General features: G+C 51.5%; 1 protein-coding gene across 1 annotated transcript in view; it reads left to right on the top strand.

Moving 5' to 3' along the window:
• The window catches only part of LOC141998049 (uncharacterized), a 31,977-nt gene extending 23,622 nt beyond the window's left edge, over positions 1 to 8,355 (top strand). Inside the window, 1 exon segment of the mRNA XM_074970687.1 lies at positions 4,217 to 8,355. Coding sequence (XP_074826788.1) covers positions 4,217 to 6,330 — 2,114 coding nt within the window. The 3' untranslated portion in view covers positions 6,331 to 8,355.
• Positions 8,356 to 17,546: the final 9,191 nt, after the last annotated feature.

The raw sequence follows: 17,546 nt of genomic DNA, 5'->3' as shown, positions 1-17,546 counted from the left end.
CCTCTCCTTTGTGTCAGCTGGAGCTGGCTGGGCTAGAGCAGAGCAGGAGGGGCTAAGGAGAGAGGAGGGCTGGGCTGGGCTGGATGCAGAGGGAAACTGGAGCAGCCGGGAGCCGGGAGCAGTGAGCGGAGGGGACCCTGGGCAAAGGGCCCAGAGCAAGGAGAGGCCCTCAGCCAAGAGGCCTTGCAGGCCAGACTGGGTGGGGGATCATAACCCTGACAGGAAGCAGCTGACACTAGGAAGAAGGGTCCTACTACCTAGAGCCTGAGGCCAACACCAGAGTTAGCGTCCAACCCTGGGCATGCCTGCAGCACAGCCAGGGCCTGGCAGGAGGCCTGGGAGGTGGGAGGGACAGACTGTGAACTGCCCTGGCATTCCAGAGAGGGTTGTTTGGGGTTCCCCCCCACAGAGCGGAGTGACATGTTTTCCTTTCATCTTTCCCACTTTTCTCCTTATTATTGTATTACTTGCTGTTTAATAAATTGTATTTGTTCTTAACTCTGTGCAATGATCAAGGAGGCATCCAGAGTGGAGAGAACACCCCACAATGGGGACAGCTGTCCTGAGTGATCACAAGATTGGGGGTTGAGCGCCTCAGGAGCCCTGGGCCCAGCCTTGGGGTTACTGGTCCAGAGTGGAAGCTGGGGGGCAGGAGGGTGGGAGGGGTCCTCGAGGTCATGCAGGCCTCTGGGTAAAGGACTCAGATCCTTTTGCTAGCCAGTTCCTCTGGGTCTCGGTAGAAGTCAGAAAAGTTCCCCACACTAGGGGGAGTGTTCCCCCCTCTTAACTCTGTGCATATTGATTTGTTTCTAGTAAAGTTTAATTAGGATTATAGGGGAAAGTGTCAGAGCGGACACCAGCGAGAGTTGTTGGCCACACTCTGAGGCCACCAAATTTGATCGTGAAAACCCCTGGGCAAGATGCTCATGATGGTCCCTTGTGACCTTGGAGCCTGTGAGTGTAACAGGAGCCGGACACAGGGATGCTGATCCTTAGTTGAGTTGATCGCTAGGACCCAGGAGCGGCTGGGGGGCGGCTCTGGGGGGAGCGATCGCGGGGCTCAGGCCCGGCCCAGGAAGTGACTCGCAGCCGCTGCGGGGACTCTGGCTCCCAGGCTCCCGGCGAGATCCCCGAGCCCCGGCGGCTGGTGCTGGGAGCCCGGAGCCCGGGCTGCGGCCGGGAGAGGGGAACCTCCAGCCGGGCCCTGCCCGCTGCTCCCCGGGAGCCTCTCCCAGGGCAGAGCCCCCAGCCCGGCCAGGGCCCCTTCCCGGCCCGGCCCCTGCCCCAGGGGGGCCCCGCTCGGAGGGAAGGTAAGAGAGACCCTCCCATCCCCCCCTTGCAGCGGCCCCCCCCGTCACATCTGGGCTGCAGGGGGAGGAGGATAAAGAGGGGCCGGAGGCGGGTGCAGGGGATGCCGGGGGCAGGCTGGGATGGGGGCAGGGGTGCACTGGAGGGAAGATGGGGCAATGGAGGAGGATCGGGGGACTGTGGGGCTGAGGGACGCGAGGTCGGGAATGGGGGAAGATGTGAGTGGGGGGCACAGCGAGGGAAAGGGGGGATGTGGGGAGGTGGACGGGGGGCGATGCCAATGCAGGTTTTCCGCCCCATGGGAGACGAGGTGGGAGGGGCGGAGAGAAGCTCTTCTCAGCTTTGGGAGTGATCAGGGGACTAACCCCTCAGGGTGCAGAAGCTACAAGGAAAAAACCCAGCCCCCCAACACCCCCGCCCACCCCCACACCCACCCGGCTCTCAGTGTGTTATTGTCAGACACCCCTGTGGTGGTGGGGTCTGTGTGCCCTGAGTGTTGGAGGGTGCCCAGGGCCCTGGTCTGATTTCCCTGTAGGGTTCAGATCTCAGCCACACCAGAGTCAGACCAGAGTCACTGCTGGCCCAGGCAGGAGGGTGGGCAGATGGGCCAATGGGATCAGCCTCTCTCTGCCTGTCCCTGGGGGCTGCCGGCGGAGTCCAGGGCAGCTCAATCTTCAGGTGATGCCACCAGAGGGCTCCAGGTATTGTTAAGGGAGAGGGGTTTACACTGCAATGAGCGGAAATCTCCCAAAGTGGCCCTTTTGGTTCTTTCCTTTTTTTAGCATTTGGCTCAGAGATGCTGTTACTGGGAGGGTCTGAAGAGTCTGGGGGGAATCGGGGAGTGACTTGGACAGAAGCCCCTTCTGTAACCTCCCTCTCGCCCCGGCAGGCTGGGGAATCAGGTCCACGTTTCACTAAAGATCGGCCAGCCTTCCAGGGGACAGAGAAGGGAAATGGCTGTGTTGGAGCCAGCTCCGGTAGGGGATTTTCAGGGAGCTGCTGGGTGGGGGAGGGAGGAGTCAGGGTTTGATAAATCTACTGATTTACTAAGTCGGCCCATTGTGGCAGGGAAAGGGGGAGGGGACATTCCCCCATTTCTCAGGCAGGATATAACCACCTCGGCAGGGCTGGGAACATTTTCCAGGCTCCCAGTGCTGGAGCCTGACCCCACTTGCCCGGGGCTGCTGTGAAATACGAAGGGAAGCTGTCGGGATTCCTGTCCCTGTCCCCGGCTCAGAGCTCTGCTTCCTGTCCCAGTCTGTGGCTGGCAGGCATGTGGGAAATGAGAAGATCCTGGCGTGCTCCGTGTGCTGGAGCGGAGAGGGAGCTCTCACCTTCTCCACCCCCTGAAGCCTCCTGGCTGCTCTGAGCAGGGTGGGGGTGGGATTCTGCTACTCTGGCCCTCCCACAGCTTCACGGTTTTTTTTTCCTTTCCCATGAGTAGTGGGATAGTGGCTGGGGCAGCAGGTGCTGAGTGGGGGACTCTTGGTGTTTCAGATGCCGGTGACCTTCGAGGAGGTGGCTATTTATTTCACCCAGGGGCAGGGGGCTCTGCTGGACCCCGCTCAGAGAGCCCTCTACAGGGACGTCATGCAGGAGAACTACGAGACGGTGACCTCGCTGGGTAAGGGATTCCCGTCCCCTCACTTATTAGAAGCTGTGGGGTCTACGTGTCTTAATGTGGTCAGGTTCTTCCCTGGTCAGTTCAAGCAGAGGCGAATGGGTTGCATAATGCACAGCTGCCGTGTGAGAAATACATGCATTTCGGTGCCCTCTCCACTGGGACATGGGAGTCAAAACCCAATCGACAAGCTAAACCATCCCCTCCCCTCCAGCTTTCAAAGGGGCATAAATCCGCATTGTCTCGTCTGTGTTGTTTCTTGGCTGCACATACAATCTCTGTTCATCTCCCTCCTTGGGAATAGCTCCAGCCATGGGGAGGGCTCTGGGCTCTGCAAGTTTAGAAAGAGGCAGGGTCTTAAGTGCAGGGTCTGTGTGTGAGTCAGCAAGGCCCCCAGAGCGCACAGATCCTGGGAAGGCCTAGTGAGGGTGTAGTAATAATTCAACTCACCTCCCCAGACAATTTCCTCTGTGTAAGGGGGCTCAGTGACCCTGTTCCCATCCTCTTGGATTCCACGTTCCCCCAGCAGAGCACAGGGACAGGTTCCACTCACGAACGTCCTTTGTGACAGATCCTCCACCAATGCTCCATGCACCCTGATCCGGACTCATTTCACCTTCTGCACAGGATTTCCCATTCCCAAACCTGAGCTTATCGCCCGGCTGGAACGAGGGGAAGAGCTGTGGGTGTCCGATCTCCAGGATTTCAAGGACAGAAGGCTTCGGAGATGCACCAGCACAGGTGAGGCCTGACAGAGAAACCATCTAGGGAATGAAGGAAAAAGTTGAGAATCCCAAAATATGATGTGAGTAACGCCCTCAGTTCTTCTTCATCTCACCGAGAGCAGGGCTATGGTCAGCAGATATTGCTCACGCCATTCCACCCTTCCCGTCTCTCCTTCCTTGTAAGTGTTAGGGTGGGATTTGGAGGCAGAATGCAATTGCTCAGTCTTTGTGTTGGCTTTTCCCTCAGTGCTATTCCTCTTTCTCCCCAGCACAATGACTCCTCTCTGGATTGTGTCTCTCCCAGCAGGTGCTGAGCGAGCGAGTGAGAACAAGGAAGGGAATCATCATGAGGCAGCTCCTGGGGAAGTGGAACCACAGGGGACCTTTTTGGGAAGAGCTGAAGGGAATTTTTCCCATTGCTGGAATCAGGGAGAAGCCTGGGGAAATTGGCACAGGTCAGAGAGGCTTCTGATAAACCAACCCAGGAAGAAAGTGGATGAATCTATTAATGGTGGGGGAGGAGACGAGAATCCCAGAGAGCAGCAAACAAATCCCAAGGAAGAGACACCCTGGCACTGCCTTGAGTGTGGGAAAGGATTCATTGTGAGATCACAACTTGTTACACATCAGACAGTCCATATGGGAGAGAAACCATTTCAATGCTTGGACAGTGGGGAAAGCTTCAATAAGCGCACAGATCTTAATGACCATGGGAGAAGCCACACTGTAGACAAGCCCATTCAATGCGTTGAATGCGGGAAATGTTTCAGTTCAAAGTCAGCACTAAATTCACATGAGAAAAGGCACACAGGAGAGAGACCCCACAAGTGCTTGGACTGTGGGAAAAGTTTCACTTCGAGTTCAGGCCTTGGTTATCATCAGAAAAGCCACACAGGAGAGAGACCCCACAAGTGCTTGCACTGTGGAAAAAGTTTCAAGACGAAATCAGAACTTGTTCGTCATCAGGCAGTCCACACAGGAGAGAGACCCCACAAGTGCTTGCACTGTGGGAAAAGTTTCAAGCGGAAATTAGACCTTGTTCGTCATCAGGCAATCCACACAGGAAAGAGGCCCCATAAGTGCTTGGACTGTGGGAAAAGTTTCAAGCAGAAGTCACAGCTTGTTAATCATCAGGCAATCCACACACGAGAAAAACCCCATAAGTGCTTGGACTGTGGGAAAAGTTTCATTTCGAGTTCAGGCCTTGGTTATCATCAGAAAAGCCACACAGGAGAGAGACCCCACAAGTGCTTGCACTGTGGAAAAAGTTTCAAGACGAAATCAGAACTTGTTCGTCATCAGGCAGTCCACACAGGAGAGAGACCCCACAAGTGCTTGCACTGTGGGAAAAGTTTCAAGGCGAAATTAGACCTTGTTCGTCATCAGGCAATCCACACAGGAAAGAGGCCCCATAAGTGCTTGGACTGTGGGAAAAGTTTCAAGCAGAAGTCACACCTTGTTAATCATCAGGCAATCCACACACAAGAAAAACCCCATAAGTGCTTGGACTGTGGGAAAAGTTTCACTTCGAGTTCAGGCCTTGGTTATCATCAGAAAAGCCACACAGGAGAGAGACCCCACAAGTGCTTGCACTGTGGAAAAAGTTTCAAGGCGAAATCAGAACTTGTTCGTCATCAGGCAGTCCACACAGGAGAGAGACCCCACAAGTGCTTGGACTGTGGGAAAAGTTTCACTTTGAGTTCAGGCCTTGGTTATCATCAGAAAAGCCACACAGGAGAGAGACCCCACAAGTGCTTGGACTGTGGGAAAAGTTTCAATTCGAGTTCAGGCCTTGGTTATCATCAGAAAAGCCACACAGGAGAGAGACCCCACAAGTGCTTGGACTGTGGGAAAAGTTTCACTTCGAGTTCAGGCCTTGGTTATCATCAGAAAAGCCACACAGGAGAGAGACCCCACAAGTGCTTGGACTGTGGGAAAAGTTTCACTTCGAGTTCAGGCCTTGGTTATCATCAGAAAAGCCACACAGGAGAGAGACCCCACAAGTGCTTGGACTGTGGGAAAAGTTTCACTTCGAGTTCAGGCCTTGGTTATCATCAGAAAAGCCACACAGGAGAAAGACCCCACAAGTGCTTGGATTGTGGGAAAAGTTTCAAGGGGAAATCAGACCTTGTTCGTCATCAGGCAATCCACACAGGAGAGAGACCCCACAAGTGCTTGGACTGTGGGAAAAGTTTCACTTCGAGTTCAGGCCTTGGTTATCATCAGAAAAGCCACACAGGAGAGAGACCCCACAAGTGCTTGGACTGTGGGAAAAGTTTCACTTCGAGTTCAGGCCTTGGTTATCATCAGAAAAGCCACACAGGAGAGAGACCCCACAAGTGCTTGGACTGTGGGAAAAGTTTCATACAGAGGTCACGCCTTGTTCAACATCAGGCAATCCACACAGGAGAGAGACCCCACAAGTGCTTGGACTGTGGGAAAAGTTTCACTTCGAGTTCAGGCCTTGGTTATCATCAGAAAAGCCACACAGGAGAGAGACCCCACAAGTGCTTGGACTGTGGGAAAAGTTTCACTTCGAGTTCAGGCCTTGTTTATCATCAGAAAAGTCACACAGGAGAGAGACCCCACAAGTGCTTGGACTGTGGGAAAAGTTTCATACGGATGTCAGACCTCGTTAAACATGGAAGAATCCCCACAAGATGTAAATTTCTGTGACACATGGTAAGAAAGGGTTAAGCAACTTGTATGTAATTGACTCAGATTCAACTTTTAGAATGAGATTTTAAAAGTGTTTCCACCTTCATGAAGCTAGAGTTTGAAATGTAAACATGTTAAAGACTTGGAAGAGGGGTAAATGTCTTGGTCTATGTTTAGCTATATCTTTTTAGAGCTTAACAATTTATGCAAAGGGTTCCTGTATTCAGAGATTATACCCATCGCCCATGTCACCTGCCCAGTTCCAGCTCCCTCTCCTTGAAATCACTGGGGTTAGGGGCTGAAGGATGGAGGGAATGTTTATAGCTGAAATCACCGAAATGTGTTCTGCAAGGTTAATATCAGTGAGATCTGTTCCTCTCTCCTGCTCGGACATTTTCTCTGGGGATCCCGCAGACAGAAAGGAGCAGCTGTTACCATCTTGGGTTCCGATCGCAACGGTGACTGTCTACACTAGTAATTCTCAAACTGTGGGGCACGTCCTCCCAATGGAGGCACAGGAATATGTCAAGGGAGGCGTGACCTCTGTCTGGGACTCTTGAAGAAGGAACTGGCCTATCTGGGAGGTGGGGATAAATGCTTAGGCTCTCAAAACCCAGGTGGAGCAGCAGGGCAGAAGTCAGGGTGGCAATGGGGTGATAAGTCTGCTGTGAACAGTGATATTGAGGAATATCACTTTTCACTTGGTCACCCTTACTTCTGTGCTGCTACTGGAGGCCTTCAGAGCTGGGCGCATCGCCAGCAACGACTCTGCCTTTAGAGCTGGGTGGCCATATATGTGCTTGTGAGGGCGGGGGCGTAAATGACCACACACACAAAGAAGGGGGGGCCAATGAAACACTTTTAAGAACCACTGGTCTACACTCTTATGGTCACCACGTTTAGAGAAGGATAAATCTTCTCCAAAGTATGTCTTGTGAAGTATCCTAGGAAAAGTTATCATCTGCTGAATATTATTGTCCTGTTAAAATGTGTCTCTCAGCGCTGTCCATGGAGCTCTGAGAGTTTGCTGTATGTTTGTTACATGCTGGAAAGCTGGAAAACGCCCACAGACTAGCTCTTTAGAGACAGTGGTACCTGCAGACCAGCTAGGTGCTAAGTGGCCATTAATTGCTTAGCTGGCCATTCACCAGCTGTGGAGCTGTGAACAAGAGAGTTACAATTCACCAGAAGGACGGCTGGACGCTCACCTTGGCCACAGACTGATTGTTGCCTGCCCCCTGGCTGGAGCTTGAATCTCAAAGAAGAGAATGGTATCAAAGCAGAAGGGAGAATTGCCTCCATTTTCACCTCTCCTCTCCCATCTTTACAGAAGTCAAGGATATGCCTTGAAAGGCCACAGAGGCCTTGGACTAGGGAGGACGCACCAAGGCGGGTACGAAGAACTGTGAACCGCTTGCAATAGCGGGCGGGGTGCGAAAACCTGCTTGCTTCGCATTTTCCTTAGATTGGTAAAATTTAGGATTTAAAATGCATGTTTTAATTGTATAGATTTAACTAGTTCTGACCTTTCACATCTTTCTCCCTTGTGATCCCTGAAAACCTCCTTGTTCCAGTTAATAAACTGATTTTAGTGTTTTGTCTGGAGCTGTGTGTTTTCCTTGAAGTGTTTGGGGGATTAGACTTGAGAGAACAAGGCTATGACCTAATCCGACCCCTTTGTGTGGGGGGATGACCCACTAATTATTGAGTTTGTCCAGCACAGTGAACAGACTGAGCAGTCCAAGATGCAGATTCCCGGGGTGCAAGGCTGGGAGTAGAAAAGTGGCTGATGTTGCTGAGTAACTTCATGAGTGTCTGGCTAGTCACACTCAGTACAGTGCAGCCAGGAGTGAGTTTGAATGCTAGTGGCTGTGTGTGAGCAGAGCGTGGAGGGGTTTGTTGTTCACACAGCGATGCAGCAGGGTGGATTTGATTTAAATCATGATTTAAATCACTCGTCTGGAAGACTCGATTTAATCATGGTATTCTACAGAAAAGCGCATTCTTGGTTTTTATAATCTTAATAGATCATAGAATCCTAGAATATGAGGGTTGGAAGGGACCTCAGGAGATCATCTAGTCCAACCCCCTGCTCAAAGCAGGACCGATCCCTAATTACATCATCCCAGCCAGGGCTTTGTCAAGCCTGACCTTAAAAACTTTTAAGGAAGGAGATTCTACCACCTCCCTAGGTAACGCATTCCAGTGTTTCACCACCCTCCTAGTGAAAAAGTTTTTCCTAATATCCAACCTAAATCTCCCCCACTGCAACTTGAGACCATTACTCTTTGTCCTGTCATCCGCTACCACTGAGAATAGTCTAGATCCATCCTCTTTGGAACCACCTGTCAGGTAGTTGAAAGCAGCTATCAAATCTCCCCTCATTCTTCTCTTCTGTAGACTAAATAATCCCAGATCCCTCAGCCTCTCTTCGTAAGTCATGTGTTCCAGTCCCCTAATCATTTTTGTTGCCCTCCGCTGGACTCTCTGCAATATTTCCACATCCTTCTTGTAGTGTGGGGCCCAAAACTGGACACAGTACTCCAGATGAGGCCTCACCAATGTCGAATAGAGGGGAACGATCACGTCCCTCGATCTGCTGGCAGTGCCCCTACTTATACATCCCAAAATGCCATTGGCCTTCTTGGCTACAAGGGCACACTGTTGACTCATATCCAGCTTCTCGTCCACTGTAACCCCTAGGTCCTTTTCTGCAGAACTGCTGCCTAGCCATTCGGTCCCTAGTCTGTAGCGGTGCATTGCATTCTTCCGTCCTAAGTGCAGGACTCTGCACTTGTCCTTGTTGAACCTCATCAGATTTCTTTTGGCCCAATCCGCCAATTTGTCTAGGTCCCTCTGTATCCTATCACTACCCTCCAGCGTATCTACCACTCCCCCCGGTTTAGTGTCGTCTGCAAACTTGCTGAGGGTGCAGTCCACACCATCCTCCAGATCATTAATGAAGATATTGAACAAAACTGGCCCCAGGACCGACCCTTGGGGCACTCCGCTTGAGACTGGCTGCCAACTAGACATGGAGCCATTGATCACTACCCGTCGAGCCCAACAATCTAGCCAATTTTCTACCCACGTTATAGTGCATTCATCCAGCCCATACTTCTTTAACTTGCTGACAAGAAGACTGTGGGAGACAGTGTCAAAAGCTTTGCTAAAGTCAAGGAACACCACGTCCACTGCTTTTCCTTCTTCCACAGAAGCAGTTATATCGTCATAGAAGGCAATTAGATTAGTCAGGCATGACTTGCCCTTGGTGAATCCATGCTGACTGTTCCTGATCACTTTCCTCTCCTCTAAGTGCTTCAGAATTGATTCCTTGAGGACCTGCTCCATGATATTCTACACAACTCAGAGATAGATGTAGGTTTCATTTTTAGAAGGTGCACGCTATACATTTTAAAACAGTGATTTATTTTGAAAACTTTTCAGATTAGTTTGACAGCTATATCAGACAATGAATGATTGTTTGGTTATTTCATTTCATTTATTTGCATTTGGTTATTTCATTGTTTGGTTATTTCATTCATGCCACCCTGTGGAGGAGAACATCACCAGACAGACGTTTAAATTGTTTTATTTCACTAAAACAACTACGTTAAGTATTCTGGATTTTTTTCTTCAACAGCAAAGATATAATATTTTAACAGAAAAGCATATGTCCATCGTTACTCACATTTATCTCCAAACTTCTTCTCCTTGTCCAGATCTATTCCGCCTCCAACAGTCTTCTATTCATTCAACTTTTTGAAACTTTGCACTTTTGGAGAGAGGTAAGGGATTGACTCTGTGTACACAAATTTGCAGGGGGACAATAGAGGTGAGGTCTGTTATTTCTCACCTCTCTATATTAATTTATTTTAAAACATTTTGGCTCTTAACAAGCATGTTACCTCTGGAGACACAAAAGCCACAGTTTGAGAACTGGGAAACTAAGCACCTCTGATGGGATCTTCTAGACTGAGCACTGAGTCCCATGGGGTAGATGGAAAGATTAGCCTAAATAATCTATACAGAAGCCTGTGGAACCCCATAAAATTGGGTCCCTAATCCATCAACTATTGGAACTCATGTACAAAACTTTTCTTAAACATTCCATGAATATATTGTCTCATACTATAGAATTAGAATTTACAATCCCTATTCCATGATGAGATATCTTTGAGCTATAATGTATCTTAATTAAAAGGATCTTTAGATAAAATGCTTTTTGAGGAAAAAACTTATCAAAAAAACCTCCAATTTAAATAAAAACACTGATTTTTGTTTCAGAGTAAGAGCCGTGTTAGTGTGTATTCGCAAAAAGAAAAGGAGGACTTGTGGCACCTTAGAGACTAACCAATTTATTTGAGCATAAGCTTTCGTGAGCTACAGCTCACTTCATCGGTTGCATCCGATGAAGTGAGCTGTAGCTCACGAAAGCTTATGCTCAAATAAATTGGTTAGTCTCTAAGGTGCCACAAGTCCTCCTTTTCTTTTTACTGATTTTTGTTTAACTCATTGATTTTTATCCACCCTGGAAAGCAGTGTAAAACATGCCCTGGGATGGAGAATTAAGCAGTTCAACAGTCCAGATTGTACCCTGGGGTATGTCTCACACCCGCTGTCTCCTGGGCCGCAGCATGGCACTGTTGGGCTTTCATCATCCTGATCTTGAAAGACAAGCTAAGCAGGGCAAACCAGAGAAGGGGAGCCAGCTGACATCCTCAATTCCACTGACTTTGATTTTGGCTAAATCCTGAACTCCCCCTGGTATGTGAGCAGCTGCTGGGAGCTTCGGGCCCTTGAAATCAGGGCAGGAGCAGTAGCTGCAGCGGCAGCCGGGACCCCCGGGGCTCTCTCTCTCTCCTTTTGCCTTCCCTCTCTCCCCCCTGCAAATCTGGCCCAGTCAGCTCAAACAACCAGAGGTTTTGGCCAGTAGCCTGTGACCAGAGAGGCAGGTGAGAGCAAGGCCTCTGCCAGCCCGACATGGAGAGAAGTTTGCCGCAGACGGGCTGATCAGCCAGCGGCCCGTGCCCGGTTAGTCCTGCAGGGAGGCTGCAAGCGAGACTGGATGCTGACAGGAGAAGTTTCTAGGCGGGATGACCCCTTATTGCTGGGAGAAGCTCCCCGAGCCCAGGGGCGGTTGGGTCCCCAGGGGCAGCGGCTGGGCAGGGGGCTGGAGAGCGGTGGGTTGACCGCTAGGACCCAGGAGCGGCTCGGGGGCGGCTCTGGGGGGAGCGATCGCGGGGCTCAGGCCCGGCCCAGGAAGTGACTCGCAGCCGCTGCGGGGACTCTGGCTCCCAGGCTCCCGGCGAGATCCCCGAGCCCCGGCGGCTGGTGCTGGGAGCCCGGAGCCCGGGCTGCAGCCGAGAGAGGGGAACCTCCAGCCGGGCCCTTCCCGCTGCTCCCCGGGAGCCTCTCCCAGGGCAGAGCCCCCAGCCCGGCCAGGGCCCCTTCCCGGCCCGGCCCTGCCCCGGGGGGGCCCCGCTCGGAGGGAAGGTAAGAGAGACCCCTCCATCCCCCCCTTGCAGCGGCCTCCCCCCCGTCACATCTGGGCTGCAGGGGGAGGAGGATAAAGAGGGGCCGGAGGCGGGTGCAGGGGATGCCGGGGGCAGGCTGGGATGGGGGCAGGGGTGCACTGGAGGGAAGATGGGGCAATGGAGGAGGATCGGGGGACTGTGGGGCTGAGGGGAGCGAGGTGGGGAATGGGGGAAGACGTGAGTGGGGGGCACAGCGAGGGAAAGGGGGGATGTGGGGAGGCGGGCGGAGAGAAGCTCTTCTCAGGTTTCGGAGCGATCAGGGGACTAACCCCTCAGAGTGCAGAAGCTACAAGGAAAACACCCGCCCCCCCCCCCCACACACACACACCTGCCTCTGAGTGTGTTATTGTCAGACACCCCTGTGGTGGTGGGGTCTGTGTGCCCTGAGTGTTGGGGGGTGCCCAGGGCCGTGGTCTGATTTCCCTGTAGGGTTCAGATCTTAGCCACACCAGAGTCAGACCGGAGTCACTGCTGGCTCAGGGAGGGGGGTGCGTGGATGGGCCAATGGGATCAGCCTCTTCCTGCCTGTCCCTGGGGGCTGCCGGCGGAGTCCAGGGCAGCTCAATCTTCAGGTGATGCCACCAGAGGCCTCCAGCTATTGGTAAGGGAGAGGGGTTTACACTGCAATGGGGGGGAAATCTCCCAAAGTGGCCCTTTTGGTTCTTCCCTTTTTTTTGCATTTGGCTCAGAGATGCTGTTACTGGGAGGGTCTTGTTGCCGGCACCCAGTGCCAGAGGCGAGCAACAGCGGTAGGGGAGGGGTTTGCTACCCGGTGTGCTTCACCCAATAATCACAACGGGGTGGAGAAGCAGAAAAGTTTATTTGAAGCTTCAAAAAGGTACAGGGAGATTAGAATCTCAAATCCTGCACACAGAGCAGGAAGTTACACAGGCTTTTATATATCCTTTCTTCAGCATACTTATCCAATAGCAAGCTGCGCTAAGTATCCATATAGCCAGCCAATCCAGTTCCCAGCTCGTTTCCTTGTTTTTTGTATCATTTGTTAAACTATACATAAAGCTGCTTTATTCAGCATTGTTCATCCATATCTGCCCTGTTTGGCCTTGTTTAGTTTCAGGCAGTCTGACTCTGCAACATATTGTTGCAGATCCTCAGCATAACTGCTGCGAGTGCCTCCTGGCGGGGGGGTGCCAAGGACACTTGGGCCCTGACACATGATACTGCACAGCATAACACCGGTAATACAAGCAATACAGGAAAAAGAAGTTTCAATAAGAGGCTAAATAAACCACTGACCCAAAACGACAAACCCCAGCCTGAAAACAAGGTTTGCAACCAATCGCTCTCGGGGGCAGTATAGGCAACCTATGCTCCGGCTCGGGCGTGGGCCTCAGCCTGTACCACCTTTTCATAGATCTCATAACTGCTATCGTTTACATATACACACCATCGGGGCCCGACGAGGGCACAAACCCCTCCTTGGGATGCCGAGAGATAGTCCAAAGCCAGCCTGTTTTGGAGGGAAAACGTCCTGAGCTGCTGTACCTCTTTATTTAATGTTTTTACTGCTGACCCTAAATCGCTAACCGAGTCCTTTAACTCTAAGGCAACTTTCTCAAGTACCATCTGCAGCCTTACAGTATAGCGGCCTGTGCATGCCATGGCTGGCCCGGTAAACAGTGGCGCTATTTCCAGTACAGAGCACCCTACAAGCTTCTCGGTTGTGAGGGAATTTTTTTATGTTGCCCTCCAATGCCGTAGTCAGTCGCCGCAGGGTCTTTTCTCGTGACTTAACAGAGGTGTCTCAGGCATTTTTAATCTTTCCTTTGGGCAGTGTGGCAGTTATTGACAGATGAGGAACTCCACGAGCTATATAACAGCTACCTGTCCAGTTGGCTGGCAGCACCTTGTAAGCCTTTCGGCCACATACAAAATAGTGACCCTGTAGGGCCCAGTAAGGACTGTTTCTTAAGGGGGTTCCTGGGATATTTAAGGCTGCTTTGGCTGTTTTTCCAAACAGTTCATATGCCCCTAAGGGGGCATCCCATGCTCCTGATTGGGTACAAGTGGGGGCGTTTCTAATTGTGCCGTTCAAATGACACTCGCCATAGGGACCACTACAAACCCACCATTGGCTTGCTACCTTGGAGATATTACCGGGACGGCAAGTTATATTTTCAAACCCTTTTTTTGTGGTAAGATTATGTGTAAACGTTTCCCTAAAAGGGGAGGAACCGTTACACCCACACTGCTGGCCTCCCCTTTTGGTCTTTATCCAATACCCGTCAGCCCACTGTGTAATAACACAGGAGCTTTTTCCCACAGGACGCCCATAGCGATCAGATTGGTTTCGGGTAAAACATAACACTCCCTCAGTGAGTACTGCAACTGAATACTCCTGGTCCTGATAGGTGGCTTGCTGTAAAGAGGTCTTGTTCCAGAACGGCGAGTCCGTTCTTTCCTGCTCTTTGGTGGCGGCTAATTCTGCTAGGGTCAAGGGCAGCATGTCAAGGGGCATTCCCGTTTTGGGGGACAGTGGATTTGGAGCACATACCCAGCAATCAGTCTGGTTTGTTAAAGTAGCAACATGGTGCGCAAGCAAAACAAAGGAGTTATGCTCCCGATATGCACAGTCTGGAAATACCAATACAGAGAATAACAATGTTACCCAATTAATTATCACCAGAGTCTTTTCAACCCAGGGTCTTTAGTACCTGGGTGGGCCCTTTTTAGCGTTAAGGTGCCCGCTATTTGTGTCTTTTAAACAGTAGCTTTAGCCCAAGATTGTTACTAGATGAGGAGTCAGCAGGTTGGACGGTCCACTGTTCTGCTGACGAGGGGGCGGGTACTACCTTCAGACGAGAGTGATGGCTCCAGTTCTTGTGTCCCTCGATCTTTGCCGCTGTATGGGAGACCAGCAGGACGGTAGAGGGACCTTTCCACTTTTCCTGGAGAGGCTCGTCTTTCCAGGTACGAACAAGCACGGAGTCACCGGGCTGTAAGGAGTGGACGGGAGAGTCCAAGGGGAGAGGCTGGGAATCCTTGGTATACCTGTGAAGAGACAAGAGAACAGCAGACAGGGAACACATATACTGAGACAAAAAACCATTACCCAACTCCCATTCCCCTGACAGAACCGGGGTGCCATTCATAGGCCATGCCCTTCCAAACATAATTTCAAAGGGACTAAGCCCTAATCTACCCTTAGGGAGAACGTGGATATAGAGTAGGACGAGGGGCAAAGCATCAGGCCATCGCAGTGAGGCTTCTTGGCACACTTTTGAGAGATGCCGTTTAAGGGTCTGATTGGTACGCTCCACTACCCCACTGGCTTGCGGTCTCCAGGGCGTATGGAGTTTCCAGGGGATCTGTAAGGCATTTGAGATGCTTTGGATGATTTTTGACATGAAGTGTGTCCCGTTGTCAGATTCCATCCATGGGGAAGTCCAAAGCGAGGAATGATCTCCTTAACAAACTTGAGGGCCACTGTCCTGGCAGTGCAGTTACGGCATGGGAAGGCTTCTGGCCATCCGCTGAACCAATCGACTATGACAAGGAGATATTTGAACCCTTGGGTCCGGGGAAACTCAGTAAAGTCTATTTGCCACACTTGTCCAGGGCCCGGAGTGGGTTCTAGGGCAGCTGGTGGCACAGGATGTCCTAGTCGGGGGTTATTCTTTTGGCAGACTAAGCAGTCCGCTTGTACCTGGGCAGCCAGGGGTCGGAGTCCGGAAGTGATAAAGTATTTTCCCATTAGTTGGATAAGTGCTTCCCTGCCAGCATGAGTGGTTTGATGTAGTTTCTGCAGCACCGGCTGGATCAGGCCCTTTGGTAAGAGGACCTTCCCTTCTGGGGAATGGAGCCATCCCTCCTTTTCCCGGAGACCGAGTTTGTCAGTTAGCTGTCTCTCCTCCCCAGAGTACTGAGGGGTTGGAAGCTCCCCTACTGATGGGATAAGAGCATGCATATGGGCGTTCTCAGTCTGAGGGGATGGCAGGGTGGCAGCATGCTTAGCCTCTCTATCTGCCCGGGCGTTACCTCTGGCCACATCTTGATCCTCCCTTTGATGGGCTTTACAGTGTATCACCGCCACTTCCGAGGGAAGTTGTACGGCTTCTGGAGCCAGAGGATTTGGGGCCCGTACTTGACTGGGGAGCCTTGGGCTGTCAGCATTCCCCTTTGCTTCCATAGGCCAGCATGAGCATGCAGCACACCAAAAGCATACTTTGAATCAATAAAAATGTTGACCCGCTTTCCTTTTGACAGTTCAAGTGCACGGGTCAGGGCTATTAGTTCGGCAAGCTGGGCAGAGGTCCCAGCAGGCAAACCTTCCACTTCCACAGTGTCATGGAGGGTCACAACAGCATAACCCGCTCTCCTTTGCCCATCTATTACAGTACTGCTACCATCAGTGTACCACTCATCATCTGCATTTGGGAGGGGTACTTCCTTTAAATCCGGACGGCTGGAGTACTGGGCATCTATGATCTCTAAACAGTCATGTTTCTGTTCCTCTGTTTCTGGCAAGAGGGTGGCTGGGTTAAGGGAGGGGCAAGGCTGTAAGGTGACTTCAGAGTTTTCTAACAGCTTAGCCTGATACCGAGCAATCCGAGCCTGGGTGAGCCAAAGCCCTCCCTTTGCATCCAATACGGCTCGGACCATATGGGGAGTATAGATTTGCATAACCCCTCCCAATGTTAGCGTCTCAGCTTCCTCAAGCACTAGGGCAGTAGCTGCGACTGCCCGTAAACATGCCGGCTGGCCCTTTGCAACCTGATCCAGTTGCTTAGAAAAATAAGCCATGGGATGTCTCCGTGCTCCTAACAGCTGTGTGAGCACTTCTAGGGCCACCCCCTTTCGTTTATGTACATACAACTGAAACGGCTTAGAGAGATCCGGCAGGCCCAGAGCCGGGGCTTTTATTAACTTTTTTTTCAGGATTTTAAATGCCCTGTCAGCCTCTGAGGTCCATAGAAGGGGTCATGATCTGCTCCTTTTACACAATCGTACAGGGGTTTAGCCCATAGTCCAAACTCTGGGATCCATATCCTGCAAAAGCCTGCCATACCCAGAAATGCCCTGAGCCGTTTACGAGTGCTTGGGGTAGGGACTTGACAGATAGCTTCCTTTCTTTCGCTTGAAAGCTGACACTCCCCTTCCCTTAGCTGTAACCTGATCCCTCTCCACCTCAGACAACAGGGTTCTCAGGAGGATATTACAGTCGTCCCAATCCGGCTTGTGACTACTGAGGCACCCCTCAAAGACTGAAATAAACCGGCTTGGGTTCGTGGAGAATTCCCCAGCCCGTGTTTTAAAAACTGCTAGGTCTATTGGATTGAATGGCACATGGGTGTAAACTTGCATGGTGGTAGCCTGACGTCCGTCTGCCCCTGGGCAAGCCACAACAGTCTCGGTAAGCAAAGGATAGAGTCCCACCGAGGGGGCAATCTCTGTAACCCGAGGCATCCTAACCTTCTAAGGTGGGAGTGTGGGGGCCGAAGGGGACACCGGCTCTGCCATTACAGTGGGGGTGGGGGTCTGGGGACTAACATTAGCTACTAACGAACCAGTCGGAGTGAAATTAGAGTGCTGTAAAATATCTGGTCGAGTACATAAAGCCAGAAACAAATGCGCATACATATGTTCATTCCACTTTCTTGTTCTCTGGCAGAACAGGAGTAACTGGAGGATCGTGTTGTAATTAATTGACCCTCCTGGTGGCCACCACTCCTGGTC

This window comes from Natator depressus, chromosome 14, assembly GCF_965152275.1.
Source record: "Natator depressus isolate rNatDep1 chromosome 14, rNatDep2.hap1, whole genome shotgun sequence".
In the NCBI taxonomy this organism is placed as follows: domain Eukaryota; kingdom Metazoa; phylum Chordata; order Testudines; family Cheloniidae; genus Natator; species Natator depressus.
This window is presented reverse-complemented; position numbering and strand designations above follow the sequence as displayed.